This window comes from Geotrypetes seraphini, chromosome 8 (genome assembly GCF_902459505.1).
Source record: "Geotrypetes seraphini chromosome 8, aGeoSer1.1, whole genome shotgun sequence".
In the NCBI taxonomy this organism is placed as follows: Eukaryota; Metazoa; Chordata; class Amphibia; order Gymnophiona; family Dermophiidae; genus Geotrypetes; species Geotrypetes seraphini.
Window position 1 is genome coordinate 117,610,935 of NC_047091.1, and position 26,428 is coordinate 117,637,362.

The window sequence follows — 26,428 nt, forward strand, 5'->3', positions numbered from 1 at the left end:
TTTACCTTTAAGCCCTTGAGTCAGGTCACTCACGAATATGTTGAAGAGGATCGGGCCCAAGACCGAGCCCTGCGGCACTCCACGGGTCACCTCCAACGTTTTGGAAGGTGTACCGTTTACCACTACCCTCTGAAGTCTATTGCTTAGCCAATCATTAATCCATGCAGTTCATTAACGTACCATAGCGCTCCCTAGAGTGCCACCTCAGTGTGGAACAGCAATCCTCTGGAAAGATTGGAAGAGAGTATCCACCACTGAAGAGATTGCCGTAGAGAAGATGTGACTAATGTGCTGGGAAAGCGGGTCGTGAGCCTGCGACCACTGAGAAGCCAGAGACCACTGAGGGATCCGTAGGTGAAGCCTGGCATAAGGAGTCACGTGAACTGTAGATGCCATGTGTCCCAGAAGAATCATCATGCGTCTTGCTGAGAGTGATAGTAGTTGAACCACCTGATGACAAAGTTGAATGAGGGCGTCTTGATGCTCCTGTGGTAAAAACGCCCTGAGTTGGACTGTGTCATGCAGAGCTCCTATAAAACTTGAGCCTCTGAGATGGTTGAAGTTGTGATTTGGGGAAGTTGATCTCAAACCCCAAATTCTGCAGAAACAGTATGGTCTGATGTGTTGCTAGAAGCATCCCTTGAGGCAAAGGATTCTTGATGAGCCAGTCATCCAGATAGGGAAAAACTTGAAGCCCTTTGGACCTCAAAGCCGCTGCCAATACCACCAGGCACTTGGTAAAAACCCTGGGAGAAGATGCCAGGTTGAAAGGTAGAACCTTGTATTGATAGTGGTGGTGTGCCACTTGAAATCCGAGGAACTTCCGGGATGCTGGATGAATTGGAATGCGAGTGTAAGCTTCCTTGAGGTCCAGAGAGCATAGCCAATCGTTGTGATCTAAGAGGGGATAGAGAGATGCCAGAGACAACATCTGAAACTTTTCTTTGACATGAAATTTGTTGAGAGCCCTGAGGTCCAATATCGAAGTCACCTCCTGTCTTTTACGGAAAAAGGAAATATTGGGAGTAAAACCCCTTGTTCTGCTGGTCCAGAGGAACCTTCTCGAAGGCATTGAGAAGGAGTGGGAAATCAATCTCCTAAAGACGAGAGGACTGGAGAGGGTTGGATAGATACTCTCTGGGAGGATGATCTGGAGGGATGGTTAGAAAATGGAGAGAGAGTAATCGTCTCATATAAGAACAAAAGAACTTCCATCACCAGATCAAACCCTGGGTCCATCAAATCTGATGATCTCCTCACGCGGAGGCCCAGCCAGGTGCGACCTGGCAAAAACTTAGTCACCGGTATCCCTCTATTTGCCTTCCGAGGAGATGTGCATCTAACTTGCCCTTAAATCCTAGAATGGTGGGTTCCGCAGCAATCTCCTCCGGGAGAGCGTTCCAGGTGTCCACCACCCGCTGTGTGAAGCAGAACTTCTTGGCATTTGTCCTGGGCTTGTCCGCCCTCGGCTTCAGTCCATGACCTCTTGTCCTAGCCACATTTGAGAACCCAGAAGTCGGAGGTGATTAACTGCCAATGGTGATAGCAATGTTGCAGACGACCTCCAATGGGAAGAGAAGAGGCAGATGTAAATGGATGGAAACTATGTTGTTGAGTAACTGGTCAAAAAGACTAAGTGGATTTAGGAGGTGTGGACGGCTGATGTTTTTGAGGACGTTGCTGCCTTTGTTTCTTTTGTTGTGGTCTGGAAGAAGCAAATGGTTTTGCTGGTAACGCCTCTGCTATGAAGAGGGTTTGTAAGGTCCGGTAGTGGATGGCTTGGATTTAGGCTTAAGTAAGGAATCTCAAGACTTTTCATGTGCAGAGAGCTTTTGAGTTGCATTCTCAATAGTGTCCCCAAAGAGTACATCTCCAAGACAGGGAATATTGGCTAACCGATCTTGGAGGTATACATTAGAGAATGACACGGTGGTTGTTACTCGCAGCAGGTAACCCACCAAAACGGTGACCAAAAAAAAAAGGTCACCGTGAGTTCGGGGATAAGGCCATTCACCGCCCTGTGGAGCGGTGAATGGTAGCACGGGGCGGTGAACAAGTGGTGAACGAGCGTTCGATCCGGTAGCCCACTCTCTCCCGCCGGCCGTCTATGCATCTCCCTCCCTCCTTTTCCCTTACCTTTTCTTCTTGAAACTGGCGATTTCTATAAGGCTACGAGCTGTATTACAACCGGAGCCTTGAAGTTGTGTCGCCTTGCCTGCTGGAAAAAGTCTTCTCTGATGCAACTTCCTGTGTCCAGTTGCATCGGAGGAGACTTTTCTAGCAGGCAACCCGACGCGACTTCAAGGCTCCGGCTGTAATACAGCTCGTAGCCTTATAGAAATCGCCAGTTTCAAGAAGAAAAGGTAAGGGAAAAGGAGAGAGGGAGGGAAATGCACGGCTGGCCAGCGGGAGGGAGCTGCTGGACCGTGTGAAGGGTGCTGGGGATGGAGAGGAGAAAACGCTGAAGACGGGGCGTTGAAGGGGACGGCAGAGACAGGGATGGGGCGGTGAAAGGACCAACGGGGACGGGGCGGTGCAGAGGATGGTGGTCCGGGGACGGGGACAGAATTTTTCCCCATGTCATTCTCTAGTTTACATCCATATCCGCAATTCTGAGCCATGCCAATCTCATGGTCACAGATATTGCAGAAACCCTGGAGGATAACTCAAAAGGGTCATAGGCAGATTACACCATATGTCGTCTTAACTGAGTAAGGGAGCTAGATATATTTTGAAATTCTGTCTTCTGGTGCGACGGAAGATATTTGTAAAATTTAGGCAGTTGTTTAACCAAATAGGCAGTTGTTTAACCAAATGCTTCAGATGTGAAGTAGAAATTATAATTGATGACTCAATTTGCCAACATGGAGTTTTGGTATAGATGTCTACCAAACCTGTCCATAGTATGCCCCTCTTGCCCTTGAGGAACTGAGGCATAGACCTTAGAAGGAGCAGATGTTTTTTTAGTGTGGACACCAACACTAGATGGGAAAGCTGAGGTTTATCAAAACCTGGACTGAGAATAATCCTATACTGAGAGTTCAGCTTTCTAGGATCAGCAAGTACTAAAAAAGGAGACTCCCAATTTTTGCGAAGAGTTTCCTTTAGGATTCCTTGCAAAGGAAATTTAAGAAGCACCTTAGGAGAATGTTTATAGTCCATGGTCTCCAGAAATTACATAGAAACATAGAAATAGATGGCAGATAAGGGCCACGGCCCATCTAGTCTGCCCACCCCAATGACCCTCCCCTACCTTTTTCTGTGAATAGATCCCACGTATCTATCCCATTTGGCCTTAAAATCAGGCACGCTGCTGGTCTCAATAACCTGAAGTGGAAGACTATTCCAGTGATCAACCACCCTTTCAGTGAAAAATAATTTCCTGGTGTCCCCGTGCAGTTTCCCGCCCCTGATTTTCCACGGATAGCCCCTTGTTGCCGCAGGACTCTTGAAAAAGAAGATATCTTCTTCCACCTCGATGCGGCCCGTGAGATACTTGAATGTCTCGATCATGTCACCCCTCTCTCTGCGTCCTTAAGTGAGTACAGCTGCAACTTATCCAGCCGTTCCTCGTACGGGAGATCCTTGAGTCCCAAGACCATCCGGGTGGCCATTCTCTGGACCGACTCCAGTCTCAGCACATCCTTATGGAGTCTGCTTCTAGTTTAATAGCCATGTTTTTACTCATTTGCCTATTGAAGTGAGTAAAAGATATAGGCTCAGAAAGGGATGGCTCTCTAGGGGGAATCTTGTGAGGAGAATGTGCCTCAGGAGAGTCGTAGGCTTCCTTGGTAGAAGAGGAAGCATCATTGGTGGAATCTAGGTGAAGATCGGAGTCCACAGGTAGTGAGAGAGAGTGGTGCTGGCGCTTAGCCCGGTACCGATCCGATGCAGAAGGCAATGCAGATTGTTTACGTTTTTCTGCATGCTTAGGAGAGAGATGTTTCGATTTGTAAGAATACTTGCTAGAATGAGAGCATCGAGGTGAAGAGGAGGAATGACGCTGTGATGAACTGGAGTAGTGTCCAGAGGTATGATGCCTCAATGCATGACTTGTGGTGACGCTGCGATGAACTGGAGTGGTGTCTAGAGGTACGATGGCTAGATGATGACTGATGTCGAGAGCAATGAAGGTGCATCAATGGAGCAGTGGTGGTACTGGCATCTTGTGCGGCATGACGCTCAGGCTGGGCCGGTAACAGAGGAGTTGACATCGGGGTAACAAGTTTAAACATATCCTCATACTCCGCACGAAAGAGAGCATTGAGCTTCTCCTTGAAAGCAAGCACCTATACCTGTGGCTTGGACGCCGGTACCAATGGTGCTACAACTCGCTCCGGAGAGGATAAAACAGATGATGCACCCCCTCAAGGATGAAGTGAGTGTCATGAAGAGACTGTTTGGCCGACATGATTAGACTTGATGCCTTGGTATACAATAAAATAAATTATTATTATTATTAGTGGCCTGTGACCCTGTCTGGGAAGCTAGTGACTTCTTGGCTGGCTTACCAGATAGAGCTATAGTCTGCGATACCAGTGTCAATGCGGGTACCTCAGATGATGGCGATGCTTTCGACATCGATGGCTTGGCTGTCAATGCAGGAGGTACCTGTGGTCCGTACATGGTACTGAAGAGCTGCTGCTGTTGTAAAATGTAGCTGTTAATGGAGCGTTTTTAGAGAGTTGAAAAACGCACGGTCTCAATGTGATGTTCAGGGCAGAGGCACTATATACACCAGCTATGTGGGATGGTTAACGGATGGTACATGGAAGGAAAACCCGCCTCTGCCAAATCGAAAGCCGAAGGCTGAGATGAAAAAGAAGGCTCCGCCCTCGATAAAATGCCTGACGGCGAAAACAGAAAGAAAAAAACCCCCAAACTTTTAAAAAAAATTTTATTTAACAAGAAACAAACAAAATAAAAAGGATTGAAGAAAAAAAAATTAATGCGAGCGGGAAGGCAAAGACAAAACAAAAAAATGTTGAAAGCATGACTTCTTAGCTCTGCAGAAAACTAAGAACTGAGGAGCCGCGCGGCTACATCAGGTGGAAAAGCACTTGCGCATGCGGTCAGTTGCGAACTTCCTAAAATTCTTAAAGTGCATGTACACTTTTAGCAGCTGTTTGTACCGGGCCTCCGTGGACGACGTAACCCACATGTACATGTGAGAATATGCTGCCTGCTTGTCCTGCGCTAACCTAAACTATGTAGTGGATGAGCAGGAAAATAAGTGTCTATTAAATATCGGGAATATTCCTTGATATAGGCAATGATGGATTAATCTGTTACAGTAACATGCTTGAGCAGCTGGGCAAATGATGGAAGGACATTACATATGGTAGGCATCTAATCAGTAGACAAGACTATTGTTGCCACATCAAAGGTAGACAAGACACAAATATCATTTAATAATAATAATTTCTTATACACTGCCAAAGCCATAATAGTTTAAGGCGGTTTACAATAAGAAGAGCTGGACAATCAGCGAAAAAAGGCACAATGTAAAGTAGAGAATGACACAGTGGCAGTTTACCCACGGCTACTGCGTTTAGCCGCAGGTAACCCGCCAAAAACGGGGAATGAAAATTAGCAGCCTCTGCGGGGACGGGGACAAGGCCATCACCGCCCCGTAGAGCGGTGAATGGTCTTGTCACCGCAGTGAGGCATAAAGGATCGTGCGGTTCCCGCAGCTCCCACCCGCCTACTCGCACGCCGGCTCGATCGTTTAACCAGCTTCCTCTCTCCACCTCACCTTAGTTTGCCGGCTTTCTTTTTCGGCGACCGGAACGCTTTCAAAAGAGCCGCGCACGCGCGGCTGCTCAGTATTCAATCTTCTGCTCTGACCCAACCGGAAACAGGAAGTTGCAGCAGAGCAGAAGATTGAACTTTGAGCAGCCGCGCATGCGCGGCTCTTTGAAAGCGTGCCGGTCGCCGAAAAAGAAAACCGGCAAACTAAGGAGAGCTGGAGAGCAGTAGCGTATCAAGGGGGGGCGGGAGGGGCGAAAAAGGTAATGGCGCCAGGCCTTGGAGCACTGAGGCAGACCGCTTCTCCCCCCTCCCAGCCGAACCCCCGCTGACCCTCCTATCTCTCCCCCCCCCCCAAGTGAACCTTTCCGACCCTCCCAGCGAAAGCAGCAAACCTCCTTCCAGTAGCGTTGGCTTTCTCCTCCCTCTGCCGCATCACTGATGACATCATTAGTGACGCGGCAGAGGGAGGAGAAAGCCGCGAAGGAGGTTTGCTGCTCTCGCTGGAGGGTCGGAAAGGTTCACGGGGGGGGGGGAGATAGGAGGGTCAGCGGGGGGGTCTGCCTCGTGCTCCATTACCTTCTTCGGGCAGCAGCAGCGTTTACAATTTGCTGCTGTTGCCGGCTTCAGGCCTTGTTCTCTGCCGGGTCCTGCCTACTTCCTGTTTTCATGAAGACAGGACCCGACAGAGAGGAAGGCCTGAAGCGGGCAACAGCAGTGAATTGTGAATGCTGCTGCTGCCCGATGAAGTTCAGGACATCGGGGAAGGAGCAGGGAGAAATTGGCTGCTGGCTTGGGGGTGGAAGTGGAGAAATTGGCACGATGGCTTTGTGGGGGCTAGGGGGAGAGAGAAAGAAAGGAAAAATAAAGGGGGGGGCAGGGGGAGAGAGAAAGAAAGGCAGAAATAAAGAGGGATCAAGGAGAGAAAGAAAGGCAGAAAGAGGAGGGCCAGGGGGAGAGAGAAATAAAGAGGGAGGCCAGGGGAAGAGAGAAAGAAAGGCAGAAATAAAGAGGGGGACCAGAGGGAGAGAGAAAGAAAGGCAGAAATAAAGAGGGGGTCAAGGGGGAGAGAAAGAAAGGCAGAAAGAAAGAGGAGGGCCAGGGGAGAGAGAAATAAAGAGGGAGGCCAGGGGGGGAGAGAGAGAAAGGCAGAAATAAAGAGGGGGGCCAAGAGAAGAAAGAAGGACCAGAAGAAGGACCAGAGACTCATGAAATCACCAGACAAAAAGGTAGGAAAAATGATTTTATTTTCAACTTAGTGATCAAAATGTGTCCGTTTTGAGAATTTATATCTGCTGTCTATATTTTGCACTATGGCCCCCTTTTACTAAAACGCAATAGCGGTTTTTAGTGCAGGGAGCCTATGAGCGTCGAGAGCAGCGTGGGGAATTCAGCGCAGCTCCCTGCGCTAAAAAACGCTATCGCAGTTTAGTAAAAAGGGAGGGGGAATATTTGTCTATTTTTGTATAGTTGTTACTGAGGTGACATTGCATAAAGTCATCTGCCTTGACCTCTTTGAAAACCTGCGGAATATAAATGATAATTAACATTTTCTCTGCGTACAGCGTGCTTTGTGTTTTTAAAATTTTATTGTTGGTAGATCATTTTGACTTGGCCACAAAGGTAAGGGGGAGGGAGGGAGGGGAGCTGCTGAAAGACATCTAGTAATCCTTGCAGGCTTGACTGTGCAGGTAATTATTTTTGTAAAATCATGTTTTGTTATGTGACTGGCATTATCTAGACTTTAATTTCTATGAATGAATAGAATGAAAATGATATAAAATTACTTGCTTGCGGAGACCGCGTGTTCCGGCTCACACAAGGAAGGAGGGGGTGAAAGGGAAAAAGTTTCTCTTTCTTGGAAATAGATTCTGAAGTGACCTCATCAAAGAAGACCAGCACCAAATGTACAAGAAATCCCTTAAACAATGTCAAAAGAGCCTAAAATAGAAAACTGCTACTGCCTTGAGACTCCATTATTGAAGGAATCAACTTGAAATCACAGAAGAGACAGGAAAAGGTTAAATGCCTCATGGAATCCTCAGGTACAAAACACAAACCAAATTGTGAATGAAATCAGAGCAGACAGTAAGAATGATAAAATTGATGCCATTATCCATCTGGAAAAAAAGGCGTACTAGAAATAATGCCTCAGCAATACAATTTTCAGAAGTTCTATTTGCTCATGGTAAGGGAGAAGAGACACTGCTAGTGATGGTGGGGGGACTGATAGAAGATATGAAAGAAGGGTGGTAGAAAGGAACAGATGGTAAAGGAGGGAGGGAAGGGTGGTGGTGGAAAGGAATAGAACAGACATTGAAAGAGGGTAGAGAGGAACAGACCCTGAAAGGAAATGTGGAAGGCAGAGTGGGGAAAAGACGCTGGAAGGGAAGAAGACAGATGCCAGACTATGGGGGAGCGGAGGGAAGAAGATGGGTGCTAGACGGGGACGTGAATGGGATGGCAGTGGCGGTGACGGGGCGGTGAAAGGGATGGCGGTGACGGGGCAGTGAAGGGAACGGCGGTGACGGGGCGGTGCAGAGGATGGTGGGCCGGGGACGGTGCAGTGACGGGGACAGATTTTTTCCCCGTGTCATTCTCTAATGTAAAGTCAGCGAATACATGTAGGCAGAGTACAGAGATAAGGCTTAAGCGTTCTTAGGTTACAAGTCGGTTAGAGCAGGGGTGCCCAACACGTTGATCGCGATTGACAGGTCGCTCGCTCAGGCGACCCCAGTCGATCGCAGAGTGGGTTCCCTTCTTCCCTTCTCTTTTTTCCCCTCCTGACTGGCCTGCTCCTGAATTCTGCTGCTGCCTCCGCTGCTCAACATTAAAAAAAAAAACCAAAACCCGGCTTGGAGAATTTATGCTCCGGGGGCTAACGTGTGCTTGTACCGGCTTCCCTTCTCTTCCCTCTGAAACCGGAAGTTATGTCCGGGGGAGAGAGAAAGGAAGCCGGCACGCACATGTTAGAGCCCCATTCGCGGGCTAAAGCGGGAGACAGGTCAGTGAAGCTTGCGATTTGCTCTTCTTGCTGCCAGGTCCTGCCTGTTTCCTCAAAGGCAGGACCCGGCAGCATTTCTCCCAATAGGTCGATCTTGGGCCGATCAGCCTTCCTCTCCCAGACGTCAATTCTGCCGTCGGAGAGGAAGTTCTGGCCAGCGGAACTTCCTCTCCGATGGCAAAATTGACGTCAGGGAGAGGAATGCTGGTGGGCCGAAGCAGGGAGAGCTTGGCCGGCGGCGGGCGGCTTTGGGGGCCTGTTATCCGATGGCAGTGGCAGTGGCTTGGGGGAGGGCAGGGAGGGAGAAAGAGGGCAGGCAGGGAGACAGAAGGAAAGAAGAGAAACAGAAAAAAAGAAAGGGGGCATGAAGAGAGAAAGAAAGAGAGGGCAGGGAGAGAAGAAAAAAACATTGGGGGGGGAATGAGGTCAGGAGGAGAGGAAGCATACAGGCTACAAAAAGGGAAGAAAGATTGGATGCACAGTCAGAAGAAGAAAGTGCAACCAGAGACTCATGAAATCACCAGACAAGGTAGGAAAAATGATTTTATTTTAAATTTAGTGATCAAAATGTATCTGAATTCATATCTGCTATCTATATTTTACACTATGGTCCCCTTTTACTAAACCGCAATAGAGGTTTTTAGCGCAGGGAGCCTATGAGCGTCGAGAGCAGCGCTGGGCATTCAGCGCAGCTCCCTGCGCTAAAAACTGCTATCGTGGTTTAGTAAAAAGGGAGGGGGTGGGTATTTGTCTATTTTTGTATGGTTGTTACAGTGCATAGAGTCATCTGCTTTGACCTCTTTGAAAAAACCCCGGAATAGGAATGATAATTAACAATTCTATGCGTACAGTGTGCGTTGTGTTTTTTTTTAATTTTATTGTTGGTAGATCATTTTGACTTGGTCATTTTAAAAGTAGCTCGCAAGCCCAAAAAGTGTGGGCACCCCTGGGTTAGAGTATAAAGAGATAGGGGTTTAAGGGTTCTTAGGTTACAAATTGGTTGAACAAGTTTGTTTTTAATAGTTTTCTAAAACTTAGATAGGATGAGGAGTGCATGATAATGTTACCCAGCTAATCGTTCTGTTGACCTGCTTGGAAAGCAAGTATTCTTTTGTATAGGCAGGCCTTAATTGTTGGATGGATAAACATATGAACTCTGCATGTAGGCCTAATAGAGCAATCTAAGTTAAAATGAGAAACCAAGTACATAGGGGCCGAACCAAGAATAGATTTGAAACAAAAGACAGGCAGTAACAGTAGTTCATTTAAATCCAAAAGCAGCTTCTGCAGTTTTTCTTAATCATTGAATTCAGTTGCCAATTGTCTTAAGATGTGTTAAGTTTTTACATATTGATACTAATCTCAAGTTTTTAGAGAATGACATGGAGACAAAGTTTGTCACTGTCCCTGTTTCATGGTTAACTGCGGGTATCTGTCCCATTGTAATTCTCTACTAGTCTTCAATGAACAGTAGGGAAAAGATCAGTGTTGTTCTTCAGCTCTTCCCTACTTGGGCAAGGGAGATAAATGAAGGGACTGAGGTTTTATAATCAGATGAGTTTCCAGAGTCTGGTGCTCTAACCCCTAGCATGTCACTGTTTGCCTTATGGTATTACCTCCTGCTGCTCCTTCAGCTGTTTTCTCTGTGCTTCTGACAACTCCGTCACACCTACCAGTCCCACGGGCTTTCCCTTTTCATAACCCAAACCTTTCAGATCATTAACTGCAATAGAAGAGTTTAATTTTTATCCTGAATAAAGAATAAAACTGCAATTACTCATATTATGCTGCCCCCTCTAGCCCTTTATTTACTGGAACATTGTAATTTAACATTTCATAAACAATTCTAAAGATCTACAAATCTGAGATTATGTCTGTAACCCTCTGCCATGCTATTGTCAAATCTTTTTCTAGTCCTTCACAGAATGCAGGGCCTCAATAGTCCTGGGGAATCACCAAGCTAAATCTGCTCAGCGAAAACAAATTCCAAGTAGCGTTCATGCATGGCTATTGCCAGCACTCATTCATTAACTCTTGGATGACTCATAGCACAGTTTCCCTTTAACATCCCCAACATTGCCAGTTGACTGCTCAACAGTTACAACGGGTCCTGAAGAACATTCAGAAGGTGTCGCCCAATATTACTCACTGGGAAATGCAATTGAAAATTGTTCTTAGACTTTACATTCCACCGGAATGTGCAGCCCAGATGGGGATTACTGCGTCACATTCTTGCCCGAAATGCAATCAGGCTCACGCATCTTTGAGTCACATGTTTTGGGCCTGCCCCGCAATCCAACAGTTTTGGAGACATCTGGGCCTATATACTACATCGCTTTGGGGACGGCGATGGCTTCCACAATAGAGAGTTGCGCGGGGACAGAAATCCCACCCGTCCCCACCCATCCCCGTGAGGAATCCCACCCGTCCCCACCCGTCCCCGCGAGGAATCCCCTCCATCCCCAACCGTCCCCGTGAGGAATCCCCTCCGTCCCCACCCGTCCCCGCGAGGAATCCCCTCCGTCCCCGCCCGTCCCTATAAACTTCAGAAATAGTTATTTCATTTAATTATGCTACTGAATTAAAGGCTCTGGTAGAAACCCATTTACAAATAAGCAAAAAGACTTTATTAATTTGAAAATATTAATTGGGAAGAATACATACTTTGCAAATGGGTTTCTACCAGAGCCTCTAATGTTTATAAATTTTTATCAACACAACTAATATACTACTTTATCCTGAAGCAAAATAAAAAAAAAAGAAATATAATTCTTTTCCTACCTTTGTTGCCTGGTTTCTGCTTTCCTCATGTTCTCATTCAATTCCTTCCATCCACTGTCTCTCTTTCTTCTGCATCTTCCATTTGCTCTGTTACTGTGCCTCTCCCTTTCTTCCCCCTTCCAAATTGGTCTGGCACCCATCTTCTTCTCTCCGCTCCCCCCATAGTCTGGCATCTGTCTTCTTCCCTGCCAGCGTCTTCTCCCTACTCTCTCTTCCCCATTTCCTTTCAGCGTCCTTCTCCCCCCATCTTCCCCATGTCCTGTCAGCGTCCTTCTCCCCCCTCTGTCTTCCCCATGGCCTTTCAGCGTCCTTCTCCACCCCCCCCCGTCTTCCCCATGTCCTTTCAGCGTCCTTCTCCACCCCTTTGTCTTCCCCATGTGCTTTCAGCATCCTTCTCCCCCCTCTGTCTTCCACAAGTGCTTTCAGAGTCCTCCCCCCCCCGCCCTTCCCATGGCCTTTCAGCGTCCTTCTCCACCCCTTTATATTCCCCATGTGCTTTCAGCGTCCTTCTCCCTCCTCTGTCTTCAAGTGCTTTCAGAGTCCTTCCCCCCCCCTCCCGTCTTCCCCATGGCCTTTCAGCGTCCTTCTCCCCACTCCTTCTCTACCGCCCCGGGTGCAGCACAGCCGGCCAGGTCCCCTTACTTTTGTGGCACTTCCCCGACCGACTGACAACAGCCCCGGTCCGACAAACCTCCCTGCCCTTAACTGCGAATCTAAATTACCTTATTACAGCTGCTGTAAGAAGATAATTTAGATTCGCAGCTACAGGGCAGGGAGGATTGTCGGACCGGGGCTGTTGTCGGTCGGTCGGGGAAGTGCCACAAAAGTAAGGGGACCTGGCCGGCTGTGCTGCAACCGGGGCGGGGTGTGGCGGGGCGGACCGCCCCCTCCCTTGGTAGCCACTCGAACCGCGAGGCTGCTCTCCTCCTTACCTGCACTGCCTGCAGCACAGAGCCAAACGGAAGTCTTCCCGACGTCAGCGCTGACGTCGGAAGGAGGGAGGGCTTTATTTAAGCCCTCCCTCCCCTCCGTCAGCGCTGACGTCGGGAAGACTTCCGTTCGGCTCTGTGCTGCAAGCAGAGAAGGTAGGGAGAAGAGCCGCGCGACTGAGTACATCCAACCCCGCAGGAACCCCGCGACCCTCGGAGGCGTCCCCACGGGATCCCCGCGACCCTAGGGGGCATCCCCACGGGATCCCCGCGACCCTAGGGGCGTCCCCACGGGATCCCCGTGACCCAAAGGGGAAACCCGCAGGTCCCGCGGGATTCCCGTCGTCCCCGTTCCCGTGCAGCTCTCTATTCCACAACCGAGGGCGTTATTTGGATTTTATAATATAGCCTCGCCCAAATCCAGGGGAATGTCAGCATTTATCTCCAGAGCCCTTTTGATGGGAAAAAAAGCCATCCTCACCAACTGGCTCTCCCGTGATCCCCCGTCATATGCACAATGGAGATCCCTAATGATAGTGCACGCAACACTGGAGAGACGCATGGTGGGAGACTTGACTCTTGGCCCGGGTCGCAAATTTTGTCAGGTGTGGGAGCACTTCTGGCAGGACCTCACACCGCAGGTTCGCAGTAGACTTTTGAATCTTTAAGATTTTATTCCCACTCTCAGCTGTTGGACTGGCCATGGATTCTTGGGGAGGGGAGGGAAGGGGAGGGGGGGATGGGAGGGGAACTGATTATATTGTTGAAAATGTTATTTCCTGAATGGTACTACTGTTTGTATTTGCTTCTTACTGCTGGAATAATAAAAATCATTTAAACATAACATCCCCAAAACACAACAGAACAGCTCACCTGTCAGTAAATTTGTTTCTGGCACATCTTGGCAAACCTCTTCTGGAAGCACATCCACTTTTTCCTCCTCTGGCCCCCATCTACTCTTCCTCTTCCGTTTAGCCACTGGCAATGAGGAAGAGGATGAAGAGGCAGCCGGAGTTACTTCAGTAATACTTTTGCGCTTTGGGACAGACTCTGGAACAAGAGCTTTGCGACATGACTTAGCCTTCCGAAACTGATCCAGTTTGTGCTTATAATACTTGAAGCCCTTGCTGTTTGGATCATACAGAAACCTGTATTTAAAAAAAAAAAAAAAAAGATGTTTTATGCTAGTGTAGTATGGCCAGCACATGAGAACATCAGGTTTAGATTTGAGAATCCCAACATCTCACTCATTCAAGATAAAACTAGGGCTGTACCGAATGTTTGTATTCAATTCAATTTGGACTCCAATAGTACCCCAAATACATTATTTTTAATTCAGCCGAATAGTGACAAATTTGGAATATGAATAATCCGAAGGTCTACTGTGTTAAATCCTACTGAAATAAATGAATGATCTCTGGATAATTTCCTAAAAGAGAAGTGCATAAGCCATTATTAAGGTGGCTTAAGAAAAGGAGATTATTTACTTACCCTGGTAAGCTCTTTTCCAGTAGATAGGTGAGATATTCTACATCAGGGTGGGCAACTCCGGTCCTCGAGGGCCAGAATCCAGTCAGGTTTTCAGGATTTCCCCCAATGAATAGGCATGAGATTTATTTGCATGCACTGCTTTCAATGTATATTCATTGGGGAAATCCTGAAAACCCGACTGGATTCCTCGAGGACCGGAGTTGCCCACCCCTGTTCTAGACCATAGGTTATTTCACTTTACTTGCATATGTTGCAGAAGAGAACTATAAGTTTTTCACTCCGCCTCTAGGGTACATTACAGGCAAGCTTAGCTCCTCCCATCAGTCCATACCCAAGCATAGAAAGGCACTACCATCTGTGAAATAGAGGCACCTGCAACAACAGGCCTAACAAGAGTTCTGCTCAAAACAAATAACAATACTATCCACCATCAACATAGACTTTAAAGAAGCTCAGGAAGTACTCCCAGAACATGCATAGTCACAAAACTCTCCCTAGCCCCAAAGGGCTGGCCGGTCTCCATAAAACAGATAGGAGAAGCACAGGGAAACAGACATCTGACCTGAACTCTACAAGCAGGCACAGCAAGGACAGGGCGGGTGTCTAGAATGTCTCACCTATCTACTGAAAAAGAGCCTACCAGGGTAAGTCATAATCTCTTTTTCGGTGCAATAAGTGAGACATTCTAGACTACATAGGGACGTACAAAAGCAGTCCCCCAACTAGTCAAGGTGGGCTTGCTGTGCCGGCATTCAAGATCGAGAACCCGAAAGTCAAGTTCTTGCAGGCAGTACCATCCACTCTGTAGAATTTGGCAAACGTGGGAAGAAACAAACCACGTCATCACCCTGCAAAACTCCTCAGGAGGAAAAGATCTAGATTCGAACCACAAAAAAGCCACACTCCTGGCAAAATGTGCCTGAACAGAAACAGGGGACTCATTCCCTGCAAGAATGTAGGTGTATGAAATGGCTTCTCGGAACCGCCTGGAAATCGTGGCTGTAGAAGCAGGAACACCACGCTAGAGAATGACACGGTGATTGTTACCCGCGGCTAGCTGCGAGTAGCCGTGGGTAACTCGCCAAAACGGGAAAAGAAAAAATAGTGGTCGCTACGGGGCGGGGACAAGGCCATTCACCACCCTGTGGAGCGATGAATGGTCTTGTCTCCGCAGTGAGGCAATCAAGGATTGCGCGGTCCAGCAGCCCCCACCCGCCCGATCGTAGCGTTCTGCCATCTCTCTCCCTCCACCTCACCTTAGATGCAGAGTTTGCCGGCTTTCTTTTTCGCCCAGCCGCACGCAAGGCTGCTCAAGTTATTCAATCTTCTCCTCTGCTGCAACTTCCTGTTTCCGGTTGCGTCAGAGGAGAAGATTGAACAACAGAGCAGCAGCGCGTGCACGGCTCTTTGAAAGCTGCGGACCTTCCCTGCTCCAGTTTACAGCTCACTCCCGATGCCATTTCCTGTTTGTTTGTTTTTTTGCCTTGGCGGAAGGCAGCTGAAGGAAAGAAGTTGTGTCAGAGGGGGCGGGGTGTCAGAGAAGGAAATCGGTGGGTGATTTCAGGTGTGAGTTTGAAGGTGGGATGGGGGAATAGTAAGGTAGAGATGGCAGATCATGGGGGACCGGCTTGGACCCCGTTCCCGATTGCATAGGATGAGGGATGCTTGGCCTGTGATAGCGTGAGGGCAGGTAAATGCGTGTGACTTAGTATGCTTTATAGTGCTACCAGAGGCACATCTATTTGTGCTCGCTTCTTACAGTGTTCAGTACCTTAAAAGGGGCAGGAGCGCGGTATGGTAGTAGTTACTCTAGATTAGACTTTTAGATGTCTGCGGTTCCTTTGTCCTTGCACTTGTTTAACTAAATCTGATGACTTGCTATATTTCTTGCTGTATTTCTCTATAGTGCAGGAAAAATGTAGGAAGGGTTTTCATGATATTTATTTTCTCTGCTTTGGGTGATGGTGGGTATAGTATGCTAGGAAGGTCTCTGGGAAAGCCTCTTTTAAATTAATTTTAATCTGGTGGGCGTTCTCGGTGTGTTGCTGTGTTTGCTTTTCTGAGTTATCAGGGTACTATGAAAAAGGTCTCAGGTTGGGAACGGTAAATTATGTAAGTGTGGTAGATTTGCTTTGCCATCGGACCTGCCAATTAGGCACTTTTATGGGAATAAGCTAAATATTGCAGTACTGAGGCTTATATGGATGCTGCGGGGACGGTGACGGGGCGGTGAATGGGATGGCGATGACGGTGACGGGGCGGTGAATGGGATGGCGATGACGGTGACGGGGCAGTGAAAGGGATGGCGGTGGTGGTGACGGGGCGGTGAAGGGAATGGCGGTGACGGGGTGGTGAAGGGGACGGTGGACCGGGGACGGGGCAGTGACGGGGACAGATTTTTCCCCGTGTCATTCTCTACACCACGCTTCAACAAACGAGTCAGCACAGAGAGCCAGAAAGACGAAACTCGTCAGTGCCTTTCTGAGAACGCAGAAGCATCCTGCATATGCCTAGGTTCCAAAGAAGCCAATCCTGATGTTTGGAACTCAGCAACTGAAAAAACAGGCAAACACACTTCCTGAAAGTCAGGGAAAACTGAAACCACTTTCTACAAAAAGGAAGGAACTGTAGAGAAACCTTAGAAAGGTTTCCTGAAACGCTTAGAAAGGACTCCTGACAAGACAATGCCCACAGATTGGAAACCCTACTGGCATAAGTGATGGCGAGCAGAAGACAGCCATGAGGGCTAAGTCTAGGAGCAACACATCCAGAAGAGGCTCAAAAGGAACTCTGACAAGGCCCGACTGCACCATGTCAAAATACCAGACCGGAACAGATGCTTAATGGGTGGCTGGACCGAAGAGCCCCTGTGAAAATTGAGCAATAACCGGATGCGATGTGAACTAGAACAGACTATCTAGAAATGGGAAACAGGACAGACTGAACAAAAACACCACTATGAGAACTCAGATCAGCTCAGAGAAAGGGAAGGATCCGTGTCCCTGGAGCCGAACAAAGGCCCCCCCCCCCCCAAAGAACCTGGTCACCTCAAAGGAGAAAGGTTTCCCAAGTCTTAACGTAGGCAGGCACCCGGGATGACTTCATAGATTTGAGCAGTGGAGAAAGCACAAGATCCGAAGAGCCTGTAGGATCTAAGGCTGCGCACTCAAGAGCCAAGCCGGAAGAGCAAAGCGACCCAAAACTTCCATGACAACGGGGCCCGAGTGAGAAAGATCGGGTAGATGCTCAGGCGCCAACTGCTCCGAACCTGCACATGTATCAGAGCTGCACACCAGAGTCCTTGAGTCCAGTCTGGAGCCAATAGAAGGATGCTGTATGAATGACTGTCAAGCCATCGAAGGACCTCGGCTTGGGCAGAAAGATGGAATGAAGAATGTCTGGCGGCCCTGATTGTACTCGAGCTTCGATCCCCATGATTTCAGGCTCAAATCTGCGATTAAAGAAGCGTGGTGTAGTTTGTTTGGTTTTTCTCCTCCGAGGTTATGAAGTCGATGTGGGGCTGACCTCAGCGCCTCACAAGTGCCTGAAGCACCTGAGGCGACAGGGTCAACTCTCTAGTGTCTATAGAGTCTGACGGCAGATGAAGTCCGCTTGAATATAGTCCACTCCGGCCACCTGTGCCATCATCAGTGTCGGGAGAGAACGTTCCGACCAAAAGAAAAGGTGCGCCAGCCCCTCCAGCGACCTCAGGAAGTCATTAGGGCTAGATAAATCAAGTTTCAAGTTTATTAAGAGATTTTTTAGACCGCTTAATCAAATATCTAAGTGGTTTACAATGTAATAGTACATAAAAATAAAAACGTACATCATTATAAAAACAAGGGGTTCTGGAAAAATCCAAATATAAGAAAACGGACCTATGCAAGCAATAGGGAAGTGGGGAAGAACTACAGTTTTTATAGAAAAGATAAACATAAAAGGAAAGTACGGTAGGCTTGGGTAAGATAGCAGTTTACTTTATAATTGAAATTTTCAAAGATTTTAAGAGTTTAAGATTTATGAAATTTTTAAAATATGCAAATATTAAAATATTGAAATATTAAGACCTTGAAATATTAAAAAATATTAAAACATTAAAGTATGCCCTTAAAAGGACAGTTATTGTCCAAAGGCGTCTTGGAACAAAAAAGTTTTCAGTTTTACTTTGAATTGTTTTAAGTCTAGTTCACTACGCAAATAATTAGGCATCGAGTTCCAGAGTAGCGACTGTGACGGCAAAGTTATTAGAGTGCAATGTGTTAATCATTTTTAAAGAGGGTATAGTGAAGAGATTCTGTGACATCGAATGATGATGGGCCACTTCCTCTGCCAAGAAGTCAAGCTGTCCTGAAGGCAACGAGGGCAGCAAGCCCCTCCAGCCCCAAAGGCTGGCATCCGTGATTACCCCTATCCAGGAGGCAACGTGCAATGAACACCCTGACACAGGGACCGAGGGTGAAGCTTCAAGGCTAAGACATCTCGGTGGGCCGTCAAGTGAGAGAGCCAGGCCTGCTGAAGAGGATGCAAGTACGCCCTTGCCCAAGGAATCACCTCCGGCAGGCCCCCATGGAGCCTAGAACCTATAGCTGAGGGTGTCGACTTGTGGGTTTTTATTTTATTTATTCAATTTTCTATAGCGTTCTCCCAGGGAAGCTCAGAACGGTTTACATGCATTTATTCAGGTACACAAGCAGTTTTCCCTGTCTGTCCCGGTGGGCTCACAATCTAGCTAACGTACCTGGGGCAATGGGGGGATTAAGTGACTTGCCCAGCGTCACAAGGAGCAGCATGGGTTTGTATCCACAACCTCAGGGTGCTGAGGCTGTAGCTTTAACCACTGGGCCACACTCTCCAAAATCTGCAAACACAGCTTTTGTCTCCGATCAGAACCTAGACACCCGTTCCACCATGCCATGCTCCGCTTCTAATGAATGCGCTCTGAGTAATCAGATTTAGGTGAACTTGCAACCTCAGCCTTCTCCAATGAGCCGCCCCAACAATCAGCACAGTGGTAAAGGTCAGTAGTGCTGTCATCAGACCACAGGGCAGACCCGAAAACTGAAAATGACGATCCTGCATATGAAACCTCAGAAAGTAGTGGGAAGCTGGAAAATAATGGGAATCTGTAAATACGCCTCCGTAAAATTCAAGGAAGCAAGAAACCCCTCTGGAGCCACTGCTGTAAAGATCGATATCACGGTCTCATAGAAACATAGAAATAGACGACAGATAAGGGCCACGGCCCATCTAGTCTGCCCACCCTAATGTCTCTCCCCTACCTTTGCCCTGTGAATAGATCCCATGTGCCGATCCCATTTGGCCTTAAAATCAGGCATGCTGCTGGCCTCAATCACCTGCAGTGGAAGACTATTCCAGCGATCAACCACCCTTTCAGTGAAAAAGAATTTCCTGGTGTCACCTCGTAGTTTCCCGCCCCTGATTTTCCACGGATGCCCTCTTGTTGTCGAGGGACCCTTGAAAAAGAAGATATATTCCTCCGCCTCGATGCGCCCGTAAGATACTTGAACGTCTCGATCATGTCCCTCCTCTCTCTGTGCTCCTCGAGCGAGTATAGCATCTGGAACCGAGCAAGCCCGAGAGCCACCTGCAGGTAGGTCAGATCCAGAAGATGTCTCCAATCTACTGTACGATCAAGTATAAAGAGTATCTGCCTGAGCCCAAAAGAGCGCTGGGCACCGAATCTATCGCTCCAGTATCCAGGAAGCACTGAAGAGTAACCTGCACTAAGTGCGCTGTGTCTAGTCCCCTGGCAGGAAAAGCCACAAACCAAACTAACAGGGGTTGGGCAAATTCCAGCTTATAGTCTGACAGAAAAAAAATCTAACACCCACTGGTCTGCCATAAGGTGCATCCAGGCCTGCAGATACTCCAAGATCCAACCCCATATCCAGAGGGGTCTTCAGCTCAGAGGTGTCATTTTGTTTTTAATTCCCCCCCCCCCCCCTCTTTCTGGCAAGTCGGGCAGAGGCAGGCTGATAGCGCCTGTAGTTTGCACACCGATCCCTGGACCCCTGAAAGGATCTCTGCAACAAGGAAGTAGAATGTTGTCAGTAGTCACAAAAAAATCCTTCGGGAGCCCCAAAAAGGGGGAACACTATATCATCCGGCAGCGCCAGATGATGATCCATCCCCGAAGTCATGAGGGCATCCAGCCAATTGCTCAACAGCAATTGGGTAGTCCCCCAAGAAAGGCAGCCTGGCTAGTTGCTATGGAGATCATATCAGCAGCTAACAGAATATGCTGACCCAGAAAACCAGCCCCCTCCAAAGGTCATAGAACCATCCATCAGGATGTCCCAGCCATCAGAAGCTGAGGAGGAGGTTCTACCATCTCAGTCACTAGCATATGTATTAAGCAAGGCAGGTGCAGCATGAAGGACATCGCCACAGCAAACTTAACTCCTCAAGTAGCAGAGTTAAAAACTATTACTAGGTAGTGGCATACGTTGGGACACCTGAGCACTCCGGGAATCACCTAGGACCACCGCAATAGCTGCTGTTACTCCTGCGCCTGATACTGGCAGGAGATAGCACTAGCATTTCGGTAAAGCAAATCCAAAGAGTCAAACTGTTCCAGAACTATGCGCTTGATATCTGGAGTAGAGAATGACACGGTAGCTGTTACCTGCGGTCAGCCGCGGGTGACCGCTGAAACGATGGGGGGGGGGGGGGGGGGGGGAGAAAAACAGCGTTCACCACGGCTACGGAGACAAAGCCATTCACTGCCCCTTGGAGCGGTGAATGGCCTCGTCTCCGCACTTAAGGGAGGGAACGTGCGCGGTCACTGATCACGCACCCTCCCTCCATACTGGTAGCCGCTGCCGCCCAAGCATCTCTCTCCATCCCTCCTGATTGCTGCTGCCCAATCGCCACCGCCTCAGCATCTCCCACCCTGCTCCTTACCTTTGTGAAAGGCAATTTCTCTAAATTTTCTTCCTTCGAGCAGCCGGAGCGTTGAAGTTGCGTGTGGCTGCCGTAAAGGTCATCTCTGACCAAACCGGAAGTTGCATCAGAAATGACCTTTCCTGCAGCCACACGCAACTTCAACACCTCGGTAGGAAGCAAATTTAGAAATTGTCTGCCGCGAAGGTAAGGGGCAAGAAGGGAGAAAAGGAGGAAAGGTGGGGTAGGGAGGAACAGACGCTGAAGGGAACTGAGGAAGATGGGGTGGAGAGGAACAGACGCTGAAGGGAAAATGGGGAAGAGCCAGATTCCAGACTATGGGGGGAGCGGAGGGAAGAAGATGGGTGGCAGACCAATTGGAGTGGGGTCGGAGGGAGAGATGGAAAGGAGAGGCACAGTAACAGAGCATATGGCATACAGAGACAGAGAAGGCAGACAGTCGATGGAAGGAAATGAATGAGAAGATGAGGAAAGCAGAAACCGGACAACAAAAAGGTAGAAAAAAAAATTTATATTTATATTTTTTTTTTTTTTTGCTTTAGGATAAAGTAGTATATTAGTTGTGTTGATAAAAATTTATAAACAAAGCCCTGTCAGCTGAATATCTCTTTCTCTAGTTCAGCAGCCAGAACTTTGATTTATAAGAAAGGAATAAGCTAAATATTGTAGTACTGAGACTTGTATGGATGCTGCGGGGACAGTGGTCACAGGGACAGGGCAGTGATGAGGATAAATTTTTTCTCCGTGCCATTCTCTAATTTGGAGGCCAAGGAAAGGACTCTGACTGTAAGCACACGCAAGGAGGCAGCTTGGCATCCACACTCAATCCCTGCAAAGACTGAGCCATCAGATCAAGCACCACCTCAAAGTTAAACCAGAGTACAACAGTCTGATCAGTACCAGGATCCGGAACCCCTAAGGGATCTGCAGATCCAGCATTCAAATCCAGATCCACCAATCTGAGCAGCATAGTCTTGCAATCAAAGGCTCTTTGAGGAACGGATTTGCCCCTGTTACACGCAGAACTGGCTGCGAAGCAGGAGCAGATGGAGCTGGTACAGACGATGAACTCCCTGAGGAAGAAATGTCTGCAGGGAGACGGAACAGCCAGGTGCCGGATCCTTGGCTAGCAACTCAGAGCACAAAATCTCATGCATCCTGAGAAGGTATCTGGACTCTGGGGCATAGAGTCACGCTCAGATGACTGAAACTTGCGCACTTTAGGCTGCGGAGGGTCCGTCTCGCGGCTGGCTGCTGCAGCAGAATCAAGCCCTGAAAGCAAAAAAACAGCCGCCCCGACGGGCTAGCTGAGTGTGTAATCACCTGCTTCTCTGAAGGGGATGCTGAACTAGTAATTATCCCCCCCGACCGCGCCATGTGGCCCAAAACACTCAAACAGCAGCAAATTTGCATAAATTTGGCATGATTCCAAGCTAGAAGACCCTCAGGACCCCATTCCAGCAGTTTTCCTGGCAAAAATCTGAATTTTTAAAGCAGGGAGAAGTCGAAAATAAATAAATAGCTGAAAATCCAAGATAGCCACCAGACCCGAATTCGCGCTAAGAACAGCACTTCCCAACATTAAAAAAATTCACCAAGGCATCTACTTTAGACAGTTTAAGTCAGGGCTGCCCAAGTCCGGTCCTTGAGATCTACTGGCAGGCCAGGTTTTCAGGATATCCACAATGAATATGCATGAAAGAGATTTGTCTGCACTGCCTTCTTGGAGAAGGAGGCAGAGGGAAGCTGCAGGATAATTTAACTTGTGGGTTCATGTCACGATACTGGGTGTTTGGCGCCCTTTAGTGCTAGTGCCCTTGGTCTATAGGTTAAGCCGACCCTGAATCTGGCCATCTCCAAAGGGAGGAGGTAGCACGCTGAACACTATAACAACTGCATAGTGCCCTTTAGGGCAGAGCTCAGTTCTATACTCTATCTCCATCTGCTGGTAGATGGGCATAACCTACAAGTTCTGGACTGGTCCTTTCAGGATACTAAGGAAAAATAGGATGCACTCTTTCCATATGCATACTTGTGTATGCTATTACACAATTTTATAAAAGCCCTTATCAACATGTAAAACAGGCTTTAAATGCTGAAAAAGCTTCATTAAAAAAAAAATCCTCATCAAGAGGCCTATTTATAAAATCTGTCATGTATGCAAAATCTCCACAGTAACTGTTAGGAGTATTCCCAACACTTAGTGAAGACTGCATAGCCGTCAACTTAAAATGTGCTTAGCTACAGCCTCTTTAGCAGTTAATGCACAGTAACAATTTGTGCATTAAATGTAAGATACAGTCCTCGCCCATTTCATCCACCAACATGAATTTTCACTTTAGATGAATATTGCAGGAAGCATGTACCAACAATTAATATATGTTAAATTCTTCGATAAATACCTAACAAGGCTTAATAAACAGGCCCAAGTCCTCATCGTTAGAGGATCATATCCAATTTGTGGTCTGCAGGCAGAAAATGCAATCCTTAATAGCCACTGAACTTTATCTAAATTTTTAGCACAAGGGAAAGGATAAATTGTTGTCAACTGTCAGCACATTAAGTTTGTTACCTAAAAGCAGGGTTTTCACGGTTATGCTGCATGGCTATCATTTCCACATCTGGACCCCCATCGGCTACAAACTGAGCCAGCTTCTCAGCAACGGTCTTTGTCTCTTCATCGTCTGGGGGTGAAACTTTAAGCAGGTTGTCAGTACTGGGTTCAACTCACACACCAAACAGTCAAAAACCTAATATGTGCTAAGAACCTCAAAGGTGAAATAAGGGCAAAAGGAGGAGTTTAAATATAGCAGTAACACAGAAGTCTCACCACTGCCTTCTAACCCAAGGAATGCTAATATCCTTTTGAGCCTTGTGGTCTCCTTTTCTTTTCAAGCAAAAACAGGGGAATAAACATTTCCCATCACACCTATTTAACATCACTATCGGAAAATTAGAGGAGCATTAAGAATGGGCATAGTGGCTACATTGTGCATGCTTGCAGCCTCTGGAGAACGTAATTTGTTTACTTGTAACAGTGGTTCTCTGTAGACACCAGGAAAATGCCAACACACTCCATGGTTTCTATATTGGATTACATAATCTTATAGAGTCCTGTGTGCCAGAGCTCTATTTGAACCTCTGAGAAGGTGTGTCTATATGAGTGTCTGTGTGTGTGGAGGGGGGGGAAGGAGGAGGAAGAAGAATGGGCACAGTGCCTCAGATACTTCTCTCTCTCCAGTATATATTTATTTATTCAATTTTCTATACTGTTCTCCCAGGGTAACTCAGACGGTTTACATGAATTTATTCAGGTACTCAAGATTTCTCCCCTGTCTGTTCCACTGGGCTCACAATCTATCTAATGTACCTGGGGCAATGGGGGGATTAAGTGACTTGCCCAAGTTAAAGGGAAGGGTGACTAACTGCATTCCTCTGATCTATACAAAGAACTCTCCATTACAGGTAAACAACTTCACTTTCTCTGGAGACAAAAAGGATGATGCACTCACTTCATGGTGCATCCCTAACCAAGGGCCACAAATTTCTTGGTTTCTACATATCATTTCTCATTTACAATTCATGCTTGTATGCTGCACTATCCTAGAAAGTTCAGTGTGGTTTACAAAAAGCAAAGATACCAGTCATTAACTGGAAGAACAACAACATTAAAATTAATAAATTTCTGAAATAAGAAAGTCTTAAGAGATTTCCTAAACTTAACATGAGTCATCAACCTTAGCTTTCATGGGAGAATGTTCCACCATTTGGAAGCCTGATTTGAAATTGTCTTTGAAAAAAGGTTTTATAAACCACCTTTTCAGCAACAGGGAAGTGGAGGATTAAATATTTCTAGAATTGATATCACAGTTTCTCTCAGGCAGGTCAACAAGATCTATCAAATAGTATTGCTAAAAATGAAAGAGACCAAGGTGCATAGCTTAGAAACAACTCATGCCTCTATAGGAAGCTAGTGCAGTTTAACATACAATGGAATAACTTTCTCAAATTTTGGTTCACAAAAATTAAGAGCCACCATATTTTGCACTGTCTGTAGTTTTTGCTTAACTGAAGAAAATAGTGTAGAAGGGAAGATTAGGTTCTTAATTCAATCTTCTTTCTAGTATAAAGGATCATGAGCCTTGACCAGCGAATTATTCACCTTTACCTGCAAGTTTTGCAGAAGGAATCATCCACAGCTTTTCAAGCTCTGCCTCCTTGTGTCAGTGGGTAGTGCCCAATCTCCTTAGTTTATACCAAAGCAAGTTATCACCCCTAAAGAAGAGAGATAATAAGAATGGCAAGGGGAAATCTCCGACCAAATCAAGTCTTTTCTTCTCTGCCAACAAAGGCAATAAATTAAACTCCATGAACTTTAATGCAAACCTACCTGAGTGCAACCATCATTAATATTTATACAGCTGTTTTATGCTCTCCCACGGACTATGCCGCCACGAGCTATCACATCAGTTATTGTACTTGCTTGACAGCTGAATAAAACTCATCTTTATGCTCTCTTGGCTGCTCCAAGGCAAGCATTTGGTGACACACATATATGTCTGAGACAGTAAGCAGGTTAAATTGATATCTGACAGAGCAGGCATCAAGACTCATGTTCCTTTATACTGGAAAGAAGATTATTGAGGTAAGAACCTAATCTTCCCCAGATTCTAGAGCAAAGCAAATGAGCCTGCTGCTAGCAAGAAGGACCCAAAAGTGTTGTCCATTTGTGCCATATCCATTCTGTAAAACTATGTGAAAGAATGGAGAGTGGACCACGTAGCCGCCCTACAAATCTCCTCAGGTGGAAATGCCTGAGATTCTGCCCACGAAGCAACCACATTTCTGGTGGAATGTACCTTCAATGATATTGACAGTTGTTTACCGCAGCCATTGTACACAGATAAAATAGCCATGCAGATCCATGTGGAAAAAGAAGCCTTAGATGCTAGCTTTCCCTGTCAGTCAGGACTGGTGAGCACAAAAGATGCTCTGAAATACGAAAATCATTCATCACCTTGAGAAAATGGAGAAGAGCTCTCCTCATGTCTCCCTTTTCTTTACACCTGCAGAATGCAGGCAGTCAACATACACCTTTGGCCTAGAAGGTGGCACCATGTGTCTTGGCACACCAGCCTCTGTAAATCTGAGGAATGGCTCTCTGTATGACAGAGCCTAAAGCTCCTATTAGCTTTTTGTTAAAGCTACAGCTACCAGGAAGACCAATTTGGCAATCAAATCCATCAGCAATGCCTCTTGTAAGGGCTTGTACGGGACTTTACTAAAAGGCCCAAAGCACAATGGTAGGATTCTACATTGGAAATGGTTGTCACATGGGCGGATGCAACCGAAATATTCCCTCCAGAAACCTGGACACAACCGGATGAGAAGTCAAACACCCTTTCTTCACTTGAGCCCTAAAGCACGAGAGGCTTGCTACCTGTACTTTGAGGGAGCCAACCGATAGGCACCCCTCAGTGGATTGCTATTCTTTGAATAATTCAGCCTAACACAGGCCCTGGAAGAAATACGTATAACAGTTTCCTTGTAG

General features: G+C 47.1%; 1 protein-coding gene across 1 annotated transcript in view; it reads right to left on the reverse strand.

The window, feature by feature from the left end:
• Nucleotides 1-26,428, reverse strand: part of SUGP1 (SURP and G-patch domain containing 1) — a 98,665-nt gene that overhangs the window by 30,807 nt on the left and 41,430 nt on the right. Inside the window, exons 7-9 of the mRNA XM_033954091.1 lie at nucleotides 23,450-23,573; nucleotides 13,336-13,610; nucleotides 10,369-10,475 (exon numbers count right to left, since the gene is read on the reverse strand). Of these exons, the coding sequence (XP_033809982.1) occupies nucleotides 10,369-10,475; nucleotides 13,336-13,610; nucleotides 23,450-23,573 (506 nt within the window). The remainder of the gene's footprint in view (nucleotides 1-10,368; nucleotides 10,476-13,335; nucleotides 13,611-23,449; nucleotides 23,574-26,428) is intronic.